General features: G+C 44.3%; 1 protein-coding gene across 2 annotated transcripts in view; it reads right to left on the reverse strand.

The window, feature by feature from the left end:
* Nucleotides 1-12,836, reverse strand: part of PCSK5 (proprotein convertase subtilisin/kexin type 5) — a 264,454-nt gene extending 251,618 nt beyond the window's left edge. For both annotated transcript variants that reach the window (XM_052701373.1, XM_052701377.1), the window contains exon 1: nt 12,159-12,836. In XM_052701373.1, coding sequence (XP_052557333.1) covers nt 12,159-12,356 — 198 coding nt within the window. In that variant the 5' untranslated portion in view covers nt 12,357-12,836. The remainder of the gene's footprint in view (nt 1-12,158) is intronic.
* Between the last annotated feature and the right edge of the window lie 528 nt (nt 12,837-13,364).

The following is a 13,364-nucleotide window of genomic DNA, read 5'->3' on the forward strand; positions in this document are numbered from 1 at the left end:
GTCCCTCTCTACTCGGCTCTTGTGAGGCCCCATCTGGAGTACTGTGTCCAGGTGTGGAGCCCTCAGTACAAGAAAGACATAGAGATCTTGGAAAGGGTCCAGAGGAGGGCGACTAAGATGATCAGGGGGCTGGAGCACCTCCCCTATGAGGACAGGCTGAGGGAGTTGGGCTTGTTCAGCCTGGAGAAGAGAAGGCTGCGGGGTGACCTCATTGCAGCCTATCAATACCTGAAGGGAACCTGCACCCAGGAGGGGAGTAAACTCTTCAAAAGGGCTGACAACAGCAGGACTAGGGGAAATGGATCCAAGTTGAAGGAGGGAAGATTTAGGTTGGATGTTAGGGGGAAGTTCTTTACAAGGAGAGTGGTTAGGCCCTGGAACGGGCTGCCCAGGGAGGTTGTGGATGCCCCGTCCTTGGACGTGTTCAAGGCCAGGTTGGACGGGGTCCTGGGCAACCTGATCTGAATGTGTACGGTTGGTGGTCCTGCTAGGCAGGGGGGTTGGAACTACATGATCCTTGAGGTCCCTTCCAACCCGGGTGATTCTGTGATTCTGTGATTCTGTGATTCCATAGCCCGTTCCTGCAGGGAAACTCAGTTACTCACTCCCAAGAGAGGCAGGAGAACTTCTGTAGCTTAAAACCCTGCCACTGCTATTCATTCATACGTGGCTCACTGGATGGAGTCCATTATACTCACAGAACATCAAAGATTTCTCAAAGTTTAGCATCAGATTGACTTACTTACTTTGGTTCAGATGAGATGAGCTACTTGGGGCATGGCACTTCAAATATCTTACAATTCAGAGTTCGGAAGGAATAAAGATGATACAGCAGTAATTAGAAATAACTGAAAACTATAACAGCAGGCATGAAATTTCTCCCTTAAAAATCGTTTTTACATTTCAGGGCAACTGAATGACCAATTAATGTCAATTCTGAATAGCAATCTGAAGCACTTGGGATTTGCAAGTCACTGAGAAGTGAATGAGAAGGAATGGTAATAGAAGAATTAATGGACATTTGGATTAAAAAGTTATCCTTTCAAAAAGTGTCTGACAAAGGCAAATTCTGCCACACAAACAATTAACATTCTTTGAACAGGTCAAGTGTGCTGATAAGATGGCCGGAGAATTCTCTCTGGACTTCCAAAAGGCATTGACAAAATTTTTCACAAAAAGTTTTTTGGAAATTAAGTGCCATAATGTCCCTGCAAAACTAAACAATTGGTTAGAGTATTGAAAATATATGTTAGGAGTAATTCATTCTTTATTAAAAAAATTAACTTTGTACAGTGGAAGCAATTCCTGCTAGAGTTCCTCTGGGGTCTGTGCAAGAACATTTTCTATTCTATTTCATGAAAAATGACAGGGAAAAGGAAGTGAGCAATGAGATGTAGATGTCAGCTACTGTCAACAATCACAGAAAGACTATAGCTGCTTCACATGAGTTGCAGAAGGATCCTGTAAATTTCAGTGACAGCAACAGACAGCAAATTAAATCCAGTGTGTACACATGTAGATTTATCTGATGTATACATCTAAAATCACATTAATACGTAGTATTTTGAGTTACCCAGTACCATCAAAGATTCTGACACTTTGAGTAGTAGTGTTTGCAGTTCTGGTCCTTTCTATTCAAAGACGTCTGATGGCAGAGTTACCAAAGTTTCCAAGTGGGAGATAAGGGAAACTAAACACCTTATATGTGGGGAATAAGTAAGATTCCTCATTCTAGAGAAGAGATAATTAAGGGAGAAATGTCAGAAATCCAAAAAACTATGTACAGCTTAAGAAGAGTGAACAGAGATCAACTTTCACGGCCTCTTTTAATAGCCATCAAACAAAGCTAATAGGAGTCAGGTCCAAAGCGAGCAGAAAAGAAGTGGTTCTTTAAACAGTGAAAGAGCAAATAAAATACTTCATAAATAATATTATGGATGCTGACAGTTTACTTTTATTTCAGAGACTGGACAAGCATCTGGATAAAAAGAAAAAATCAAGGATTTCTAAGTACACAGAAACCACATCCACATTAGGTTCCTGAGCTGAAAACAATCAAGGGACTATGATTAGGTGCTTTATTGTTCCTCTCCCACAAACATTAATTTAACACTATTGCCATAGACAATCAGGCTAGATGGGTCTTCTGACTGACCCAAAATGGCCTTGTGTCCCTACAAGTCTTCTAATAAAGGCTGTTTACATGAACAAAAAAGTTATACAAAATACTTTCCTATGTCCTAGATGTCATACTATTGGCTTCAAAGGTGTAGCAACACAGTGTGCATTTTCTTTGCTGTGTGTTTTCAAGACATCAGGTTACTGTGTTAACATGCTTTATAAAGAACAAAATCTGTAAAAGTAAAAATTTATTCTCCTGGTTTATCCAGAGGGAAGGCTATATGCTACTGTTGATTAAGCTAAATGTTTTTTAAACAAAGAACATTCTCCAGTTGTAAGCTTGAATTTCAACCATACAGCACTAGTCAGTAACATATTCACTGCCTACTAAGCGCTCACTCTTGTATAAAACTTGGCGTTTTTATTTCAGGTAGAACAAAACAGAGTACCAGAATGTATCAAAAGTTCTAAACATGACTTGAAACATCTCTGTAACTTCAGTTTGGCCCTGAAAGCCTTGATATAAAAACACCTGAGGCCTATTCCGCACTGACACAAAAACATCTCTGAAAAAGAAAGAGAAGAGAGAAAAGCCTTAACTTGACGAAAAATGGCCTTTTGCTGATGGAAATTCCTCACTTGCTCATAAACATATGCTATCACCCAGGGAGCAGAATCCTCCTAAGTGGAAGGGTCTGCATGGACAATTCTTTCTTTCCTGACTGGTTTGGTCCTGCATAATCCATGATTGCGCCTGGCTAATGTGCATTTTACAATCTTATCTCCATCTTGCACCATCATGTAATCTACAAGAATTTCCACAACAACCTATTCTGGCAAGATTTCATGGCATAGCTTGATACCCTTCTACTCTTGTCGTATCTGCTTACAGTTTCATTCTAAAGAGTTTTTCACTGAGCAAATACCAATCAAACTGGGTCTAACATGTTGCCAAATAATCATTTACTGGCGTAAGCCATACAACTCTGGAAAGTAGGTTTCTATTTACCATACATTTTCCTGTGTCTGGCAGGTGACAAGGAACACCACAGTTTCTCAGTAAGGGTCAGAAGATTTATTCAGCTCCATGGCTGACATATGTATCTCTGTACTTTACAATTCATCATTTGGAAAGGAAGACAGACTGGTTAAATACAGAACCACAGAACACAGCTGCAAAACATGCAAATGCAATGCTGGCATTATCTTGTCTGACAAAGTTATGAGAATTATTTATGACCCTGCACAAAGCAGTGGGGAGGCTGTGAACAAACTGGCCACCTTTTCTGGTCAAGGCAAACACATTTCAATTAAAATACTTTTAATAGGCTGGCCACGGGAACTGGAAACCAATCTTCTAACAGGAAATCAGAAGTTAGTAACAAAAACAAAGGCTGGTTCCCCCTGCAAATGTGCTCGAGAAACAGACAAAGTACTTAACTACTTAAGCACGTGAACACACAGAAGTATATTGGCCATGTCTTAGAAAAGGAATGACAGAAATAGAAGAAAGGAGGAAGGGATGTACGGACGAAGGGATAAAGCTTTCTAGACTGAGGACAAGTAACATAACCATTTAGAAAACTTACTAGTTCTAGACTTGTTTAAAAACCATGGGGGAAAAAAAAAATCTACGGATCTTTTAAGGTTTATAATAGGAATGATTGATGGTAAAGTTCCATCCAATATTCCTTCTATTTTCACAATAATGTTGAGTTTTGCAAAAGGCAAACCGTGGCTATCTTCAAGTACTACTTGATTAACAAAGTCAACATACAGAAAAGAAGTGGGTTACACAAAACGCAGTGCTGTCCCTCAGTCTCCTGAAGGAATCCTTATGCTTTACTCCTCTGCAAAGCTGTAGCAATTCCTTTCTCAGAAAGATGCAGTTCACTTAAAAAGACAAGACTCAGAAAGACCAAGCAGCAAGACTAATCAGTGAATCCACGACCTATGTGAAACAAAGGTAAGAACTGGGCTTGGATGAAAAAAAAAGACAAAAATAGGTGGCAGAAAAAATTGAACACTGTGACTTTTCTGATATGCTTCCATTTACGTTTGAGACAGGCTTTGAGCTCAAGGAAGACAACTGTAGCTTAGACTTCAGAGAAGTGAAGAGTATAATGAGCTACTATAAGCAGCCGTGCCCTGGCACTATGGAACTTCTTCATTGGAGACATTTGAAAACTGGCTAAGTATCTGCCACAAAAGACACAGACATAGCTGGCTCTCCTGGAGGACAAGGAAATGGACAAGCTGATCTCTAGAGATCTCCCTCAGGAGCCCTTCATTTCTACAGCTGTCAGCCATTAAGTACCAGATGTATGATATACTGCTCATTTTCATTAAATATTTTACAGATTTCTTCCTCCATTTTCATCTAGCCTGGTCCACTTACTTATACATTTTGTTGGAAAGGAGTTCCCACAAACATTGCCATCTGAAAATTGGGTTGCAACTAATTGTTATTCTCAAAAGTATAATTTAGTGTGTGTTTGCCTAGGGGCTTTAAATAAAAAATCATCACATAATTTGTAGCCTGACTACTATGCTGTAAAACCAGATTCTCATCTTCCCTCATTTTACAACAGCATATGAAGGCTATTAGATTGCCTCCATAACCAGAACCCATTTAGCACATCTTATTCTTCATCCAGCTCTTAATGAAAGCTCACATTTAGCAGCAGGATGCTCTGCTCTCTCTCCCTTCTCTTTCTCATTTTAACTGCACTGACAAGAGAACAACTGCTAAGTATGAAGTAATTAGACATGGCATACCCTTTGTATTCTCCAGTACATACTGGCATTATGTTTTTGTGTCATGTGAGCATACTGTCTTTGTGCTTATATTTTCCAAACATTTGTCTAACTGGTGGTTATTCTCTATGAGTCCCTAGATTTACTTTTTGTTGCCGCAAGTAGGAGAGAATTAAATTTTCTCTGCTGTATCTCTGCAACCCCACTGTATATGCATGTGTATATAGTCTGGAGTACACCCACCTCTGTTGTTTTTTTTTAATACACTAGGTCCTGGCACTTGTAACAATGGTTCTAAAGACTTCATTGAACTTATTGCAGCTGTTAACTTGCATTAAGAGTGCATTCTGTTTCAATGTCATGACTACAGAGGCTTTTCTCTTAAGATTACTACTGCTCAGTAGCTGCAATTCTTTGCACATAGAAGCCTATCACAGTCTTTTGAGTCATCTACGTGATATGGTGGAAATCATGGTAGAAAATTCTAACCCTTGCTGAACAGAATAACCTTATTTTAGGTCCTATATCTTAGCATAAGATTGTTTTCACTCTGCTGAATACATTCCTAGTCTAACAAGTTCTGCTATTTATTCGCAAAATTTCCTTTTGCTTCACATCAGGAACAGATTTGGAAAAATGGAAAATAGCCTATTCTTGCTGATCAATTGATCTTCTTACATAATATCTTCTCTCTGCCACCACTGGAACTTCAAGTTTGTACAGAGCTAATATTTATTAGCAATTTGTTTGATTTGCTGTCATTCACTTTGGAAACTCCCAACAAAAAATACCATTCAGCAAATCACATTTGCATTACCTAAAAAATAAAACTGTGTTATCTAACAGTGGCTACTGGGCCATCCCTCAACACAGCATGCTCAGGAATCTTTTTCTGTAAATGTATTCCTCTCAGGCAGGGAAATGGAAGAAAAGGGTAGTCTGTCACCTGTAAGAAGGGAGTAGGCCACTCTAACCTGGAAAGATCAGAAAAGAAAGATTACAGAAGGGGAAAGGTATGCTTTGGAAAAGTGCTGTCTCATCCTCATCCATTGCCTAGATTTAAGGAAGAAAAAGAAATAGAAATAGAAGAAAGAAATAGAAATAAAAAGAAATAAAAGAAATAGAAGGAGATGTATTCCTATAGTAATTAACACAGCATTTCACTCCCTTTTTGGAGGCACAGATGAGTTATCATGACCTCTTCCATTCTTCTATCTCCTTCAGGCTACCAGATCTTTGTTTCTCATTCTCTATTGCACCTTTAAGAGAATTAAAGAAACAACAATTTATAGAAAAGCACAAATCCAGAAAACATCAGTTATTTTGAAGCCCACATGTTTCAAATGACAAGAGACCCACATGCCCAGTCTCCTGCAGATCCTCTTCTTTTATCCATATAAATAAAGTAGTCAAGAGAAAAACATGATGTCAATAGTTCAAGAGCACAAAAGCCTTCAGCATCATAGCAAAGAGTAGCAATCCCAGCTTCTCAGATGCTTTGGAAGACAACCACAAGCTGACGCTCTTTTCCTCAGGCTATCAATAATATCTTAGCACCCAAACAAATTTAAATCCAGTGAGAAGCTCTGTTTATAAAAAAATGAGGAAAACCAAGGGAACTGAGATGAAAGATAAGCATACCTTAATTTTCATAACTGTATCAAAAGAAAGCTTCTTTCTTTCACTGTATAGCAACAAATGCTACATGCTACCCTCACAGTCATAATATTTATGCCAATTCTACAAAATGCTACATATACTATATGCTTTAATAGATATAACACTCAGCAGCTACCAACAGTGGAAGAAGAAACTTTCTCAAATGGCAGAGACTGACGCTTTGCTCCAAAACAAACGTCTGGTCAGTACAGCCACTGCAAGACAGAAGTGTAAAATATGTCAGTAAGCAACTGCTAGGGGACAGGGTGTATCCCAAATTGCTCCATCCAGCATGTAACTTACAACTCCTTGGCTGCTTTGCATTACACTACCTTATCACAGTCCCAGAGGGACTGCCAGCCCAGCCTGCTTTCTTGAAAGACTAATGCAAAGGGAGCAGTGACTTTTTTTTTTACATAAGACAAGGATTTGCTTGCTGGAAAAACTGCAAATCACACCACAAGGGTGGATCAGAAATGTCTGCAACAGGCAGTAAAAGGAAAAAAAAAAAGCAAAACAAACATCTTATCTATGCATGTAAATCACGATGTTACATGCCTGTGCTATTCTAAAGCTGAGCGAGACACAGGAGGCCTTTGGATCAACCATTCTGTAGTTTATAATGATGCTTCACCATATCTGCTTTATTGACCTTAATGCAGTTGTCACAGGAATGATAATAACAGTAAGCAAGTCTGAAGTCACAGGATGGATCTGACAGGAAGGCCTACTGATACGAATATCAGCTCAAGGAGGAGCTGATGGTGGCACTAACTATAACAATTAAAATCACTGTCTTCCAGGAAAGGTATCCTGGCCACTCTTCTCAGTGGTCACTTCAGCAAGTGGTTTTACTGCATGTTTTCCTGATATTTAACCTGCATCCAGTGGAAGTGGGAACAGAGTCTTCCAAAAGAAGCCAAGTATCAGTTAATACAGTAAGTGTACATTGCTGCTCTGTGGCTTTTCAAAACATAAATGAAAAAAGTTAACTTACTAGTTTACTAGAGCCTTACAAGTTTCACTGTAGGAATTCAGGTATCTTGGAGAAGCTATACCTACTGCCAATTTCACACTGGTAGTAGTAAGGAAAATGCAGAATAAATGAGCAGTTCAGTGAGCAATTTGCAGGAAAACAAGAACCAGAACAGGCAGCCTGGAAAATTACAGTCTCCCAGGAGTTAATGGAAAACCCCTTCTCCATAAGCAAAGAAGGTGAAGCTTCAAATTTCTTTCACAAGAAATGCAGACCACAAGAAAAGTTTGAAAGCAAGGGATGTACAGAAGCTGTGAGCTACAGTTCTCCACTGCTTACCAGCAGATCTCAAGGCTTTTTCTAATATACTTCTCGTCCATCAGTTTCTGAGTGACTTGCCCAATCATTCAAACAGATTTCATAGTTTTTCTGTCATCACTAAGGCAGTGAAAATGACCTTAGGAGGTGTTTCAAGACTCACTCAACTGGATACTCTCCAAATCACATAAGCACCAAAAAAAGGAGCAACAAATTATGTTTCTTACCAACAGAATGCACCAAGTAGCAAGAGGGAGATGTTTTCTAATGCTTATGACTTCTGGGTCTATAATCTGGTTCACACTGACCAACTTAACGCACCTTTCCATGTTAAATCTCAACAAAATACAGCGCAAATGTTGCATCCTCTTAACTGTGTTACTGCTAATCTACCCTAAACTCTTTCTCTTCCATAGCATCTCACATCATGCATAGCATCTGCAATCATCCAAAATTAAGAGGGTAGCTGGGAAAAATAACACTTCCAAAAACATTCTTCTGCTTTCCACTACTCCCTTCAGCTTTAATCATGCAATTAAGCATTGTCGGAATGTTCCTGGTTTGCAGCTGTCTCTGCTCAACTCTCATTTCTGTATGCAATTTCACTACCTCTTCTTTGGGTTCTTTCTACTAATCCAGTTTTTTGGACCAGCCTGATTTAGATCTTGGACATAGCTTTTTGAACTTCTTTTCTTCAAGGTTAGCTCTCAAAGTTAATTAAACCAGAAATATTTTTACTGCATATTACACTTGTTTTTTCATCCATTTCAGATTACTTATGGATGCGTATTTTTATGAGACTCATAGTTAACTTCTTCAAGCAAAATTAAACAGCTTGCTGACACATTCAGCTTTAATCACAATGTTCCAGTTTATCTAAAAGGGATGTTATCTTCAAAACCAAAGTTTAATTGCCTGGCCTGAACTGCCACAGTATATAGACAAGGACCATGGGAAGTCCTGCCTCTTATATAGAACCATGCTCACAGTTTGTCTCTCTTCATGCATTGTGGTAGAGAATTCAGCTAATTCCCCTCTTTTAACATCTTACTCCAAATGCTTAAAAACCTTCCAAGTTTTTTTAAATTAATTGCAATTGTCTCTCAGTAGTAGATAAAAGATCCTTACTCCTTCTCATATATTCTTTCACATTTCCTGTAATATGCAAAACAATTTCCCGCTTTTCCAAACACCTGCATAAAGCCTGCTACCACCAAACACCACTCATAAATTCAGTCTATTCCTGACTTCTATTTATAAAAAGAAACTATTTTACTCACTTTATATATAGCTATATATATACACATATATGTATAAACTGTCTTATTCCCCTGTCTATAAGTGATTGACAACCCTCACAGAAAATGATCTACATTTCTTCTTTTTTTTTTTTTTTTTTGTAGTAATAAAAAAGGGCTGCTCCAAAAGTAATACCTTTAATTTTATTACGTTGGCCCATGTGTCAGAGGTGGATGTTGGTGGGACAGAAGTAGAGGTTGCACCTTCCTGACAATATCCCTTACATGTTGTTGCCATTTGACAGATGGCAGAAGGACACTCTGACAAAACAGCATCTGACATGGAAGTGTGAATGAAGCAAAGACGTGTCACTGAAGTTCGCCATGTGGAAAAAATGGCACCCACTGGCATTCATCGATTCTTGCTGAACATTTATACAGACCCAAAAGTAAATATGAGCACAGTGAGGCAGTGGGTGATACGTTTCACCAGTGGTGTCAGTGGTTCACCTCCACTGGTACAGATTTTCACAAGCTCACCCACTCAGGGTCTTGTTCATCACTGGCAAAAATGCAGAGCTCTTGGTGATGTGTTTTGTAGCTGTGAATTTGCCCCACTGTTAAAGTGTTTTTGCCATTCAGATGGAAATAAACAGGAGTCATTATTTTTGGAGCCACTTACGTAACTATCTTACACAGACTTTGAACCACTTTTATATGTTAAGATACAAGTGGTAAAACGACAGTCATTTCAATTACTTCATGAACTCTGAGTTCTCCAAGTATCCATCCTATCTAGCAATCAGGTCAATATAAATTAAATTGTACAAGGCCCAGCTGTGAACTAAAGGAAGTATAGATTTACTGCAGACTGACCACCAGTACAGCAATGGCCATGCTACCATGGAAATACATTTGGAGATAATTTTGCACGTAATTACCAGAAACTTAGAACTGCCCATAATGAAAAGATAGTCGTGAAAGGAAATTTTGTCTAAGACTGTGAATGCATAAGACTTCTTTGGACGCAGACTGTACAATAGTAGAACGCTGAGCTCTTCAATGTGGTGTAACAACAAAAATACATACAGGTTATATTTCTTTCCACATGCCTAGCGTCTTGCACTTGAAGGCTTGCTACAGCCAGAAGACAAAGAATCACCAATCAGTCTGGCTTACAATGTTGCTGATGTTTTCTTTCTCATACACACATAATTCGACTTTCCTATATTACTCCTCTACTGGCAGTTGCCCTGTCTACACAACAAAATAACTAAAGATTCCCTTCACATATGCTCTTTTTTTATCTGCATATCCAGTGATGTATTTTCCAGTTATTCATTATTTATAGTCTCTATTTTCTCTCCTTCCTGTCTGTACACCTGATCAGTAATGTATGTATTATTAATATATATAGGTGTGTGCATGGCACCTCACTGAAGCATAAGAAGGGAAAGGGTGCTTACCGGGTCCTTTCCTTCACTCAGCGGGAGGTTCAGACATGCCAGATACAAAAAGGCAGTCCTGAGCCCCCCAGATGAGGTGAGGGAAGGCAGAAGGGGGAAGGAGGGAACCCTGCAGCTTGCTGTCATTTGCTGCAGTGTTACAAAGGCCGAAATAGGAATATACAAATGTTATTCATGCATTCCTGTATTTTATATTCATATTCATGCATATCCTGTATTGTATGCGTAAAAGTCCATTCGATTTTGACACAAAAACTTCCTTTAGAATTTTTGTGCCTTTGAATGGAAGCAGTATTTCCTACCTGCCCGCATGCATCACATGGGAAGCTGGCACTGCCTGCCCAAGCACACGCATAGCTGATTTCAAGCATTCTGTGCTGCCTATACCACTTATCAGCTTTTTGTATGCAAAATATTTACCTTGTGAACAGCAGGACCACCTCACCCAGGATTGCAATGATGGAGAATGGCTGAGATGCAGACTTCAAACTCTTGTGGTCAATGATATAGCATGTGGGAACTCCTTTCACCACACAAACAGAACCAGTGCCACCTTGATCTCCCTGAAGCCGAAGGCCTACCGTGTTAACACAGTAGTGTTAACAACAGTATTCTTACAACTAACTCATTGTGAGAGAAAAGCTTCCATACCTGTAAATGATCACTTTTAAACTTCTGACTCACGTGGTGAGTCTAGATGCAGAGACGTTCACACACACGGTGCAGCAGCACTGGATGTTGTTTAAGCACTATGCACTGCGATGGTGACTCACATTTTGAGGCTGTCAGAGAGCCGTAAATATCGGCCACGACCTCTGTCAGAGAAAGCGACCTCAGGACACGCTACACCCCAAGCCGTGCTTGCTGCGGCAGCGAGGGCGCACGCCGCCACACGCGGGTGTTCCCCCCTTGCAGCCCCTAGATCTGCGTGATCCGAGAGCTTTCCCGCGGGAGACCCCAGCTCCGGCCGGCTTCAGGTGCGTTTCGGCTGAACATCCGCGGGCTGCACACAGCCTCGCTCCAGCAGCGCTGGCAGCCGGGAGCCGACTCATCGGGGAGCCTGCAGCGAGGCTGCGGACCGAGCAGTGGGCAGGCGGTCCGGCCCGGCCAGCTCCCGCCCGGGGCACCGCGGCGCCTTTCCGGACAGCGGCGCGGGACCACCCTGTCACCTCTCCCCGCCTCGCCTGCCGACTCGGGGAGGGCCGGGACGCCCCCGGCGGCGGCGGCGGCGGCTGCCACGTCCTGGCTGCTGGGGACAGGCGCGCTCGCCGTGGGACGCGCCGCTCTCTTCGGATTTTTTTCGGCGGAGGAGGGGCGGGGAGCGCGAAGTTCGGCGCGGAGGCAGCGCGATGGAGGGCAGAGCCCCACCGCGGCCCCACGCCCCCGGCTCCTCGCCTGCGGGGAGGCTCCGCGTAGCGCGGCCCCGCTCCGCACCTGGCCGCGGAGAGGGCGCTGCGCACAGCCCGCGCGGCTCCGGCCCCGCGCGGCTCTGCCTACCTGCCCCGCGCATCACCTCCGCCGGCCGCGGGAGGCCGGGGTGGCGCGGGGCCCGCGGCGGGGCCGGAGCCGGCCGTCCCTCACCCGCCCGCCCGCTCGCTCGGAAGTAGTTGTAAGGAGGGTTACCTGTCCTATATTGACGTATCCGTATTTGCTAGCTATCCGGTTGGCCTCCGGCAGCCCCCCAGCTATCCGCACAGCCCAGTGGTTGGTGTAGAGGCGCGTCCTGCAGGCGGGCAGCAGGAACCCCAACACCAGGGTTAGCCGGCAGAGAAGGTCCCCGCCGCCTCCGCCTCCCCAGAAGCAGCGGCGTTTCCAGCCCATCTTCTGCTCCTCCGCGCGCAGCCCCCGCAAAACTTCTCCTTCCTTCTTCCGAGGCTCTCCGCCTTACCTCCGGGCGACAGCGGCGGCGCGTCCTCCGAAGTTAGCCCGAGGAGGAAACTAGAAAGAGCCTGGAATAGTGCATTGAACTGCCCGCGGTCGAGTGACGAGGGGCTGGGAATAGTGACTACGATCGGCAACAGAGCTCGGTGCCGTCCCCTCCTCCCGCTGCTCTTCAGGGATTAAGTAACTTGCTCGGAGAGCTTCTCGCACAGTTCCGGAGCGCCAGCCTTCTCCCGCTGTCTCCCGCTACATGGAAGTCCTTTGGCCACGGGGAGGAGGTTCCTTCTCCCGTTTCCCTCCGCTCTGACTTCCCCCGCCTATGCTCCTCTGCCTTCCTATCCCCTCTTGCCCGGAGCCCGGGAACAGCGCGGCGGCGGCGGCAGGCAGTGTGTGAGTGTTGGCAGCTGAGCGCCTCAGTTCACTCGGGCTCGGCCACCTCCCTCTCCCCTCCCTCCGTCCTCCTCCCTCTCCTCCTCCTCCTCCCGCCCTCGCTCCCGCCCGCCCGGCAGCCCTGAGGGCCAGGGGAAATGGCAGCCGCGCCGGCCCCGCGCCCCGCCGCCCCCCGGCCGCGCTGCCGGGTCCGCGGTTGCCGGCCCCGCCGCCTCCGCGCCTCCCTCTCTTCGGGTCCGGAGGCCGCCTCTCCGCCGGCCGGGCCGCGGGAACCGCCGAGAGGTGCGAGGCCTGCGGCAAGGCCTCGTGTCTGGCGGCAGCCGCGGCTCCCCAGCTGTGTCCCCGCAGGGGCCGGGGGCGAGGAGGGGCCGCGGGGGAGCCGGGCCCGGCGCGTGAAGCCGCGGCAGCGGGGCCAGGATGGGCAACAGGACGCGGGCAGCGCGGGAACTGCCTCTCCCGCCCGCAGCCGCGGCGCCTCCTGGCCCCTCACGAGGGTCTGCCTGCCTGCCTGCGGCAGCCGGCCCCGGCTCAGTGCACATCGTTTGACGTTATTCGGTG

Source organism: Tympanuchus pallidicinctus, unplaced genomic scaffold, assembly GCF_026119805.1.
Source record: "Tympanuchus pallidicinctus isolate F22 unplaced genomic scaffold, pur_lepc_1.0 scaffold4, whole genome shotgun sequence".
Lineage (NCBI taxonomy): Eukaryota > Metazoa > Chordata > Aves > Galliformes > Phasianidae > Tympanuchus > Tympanuchus pallidicinctus.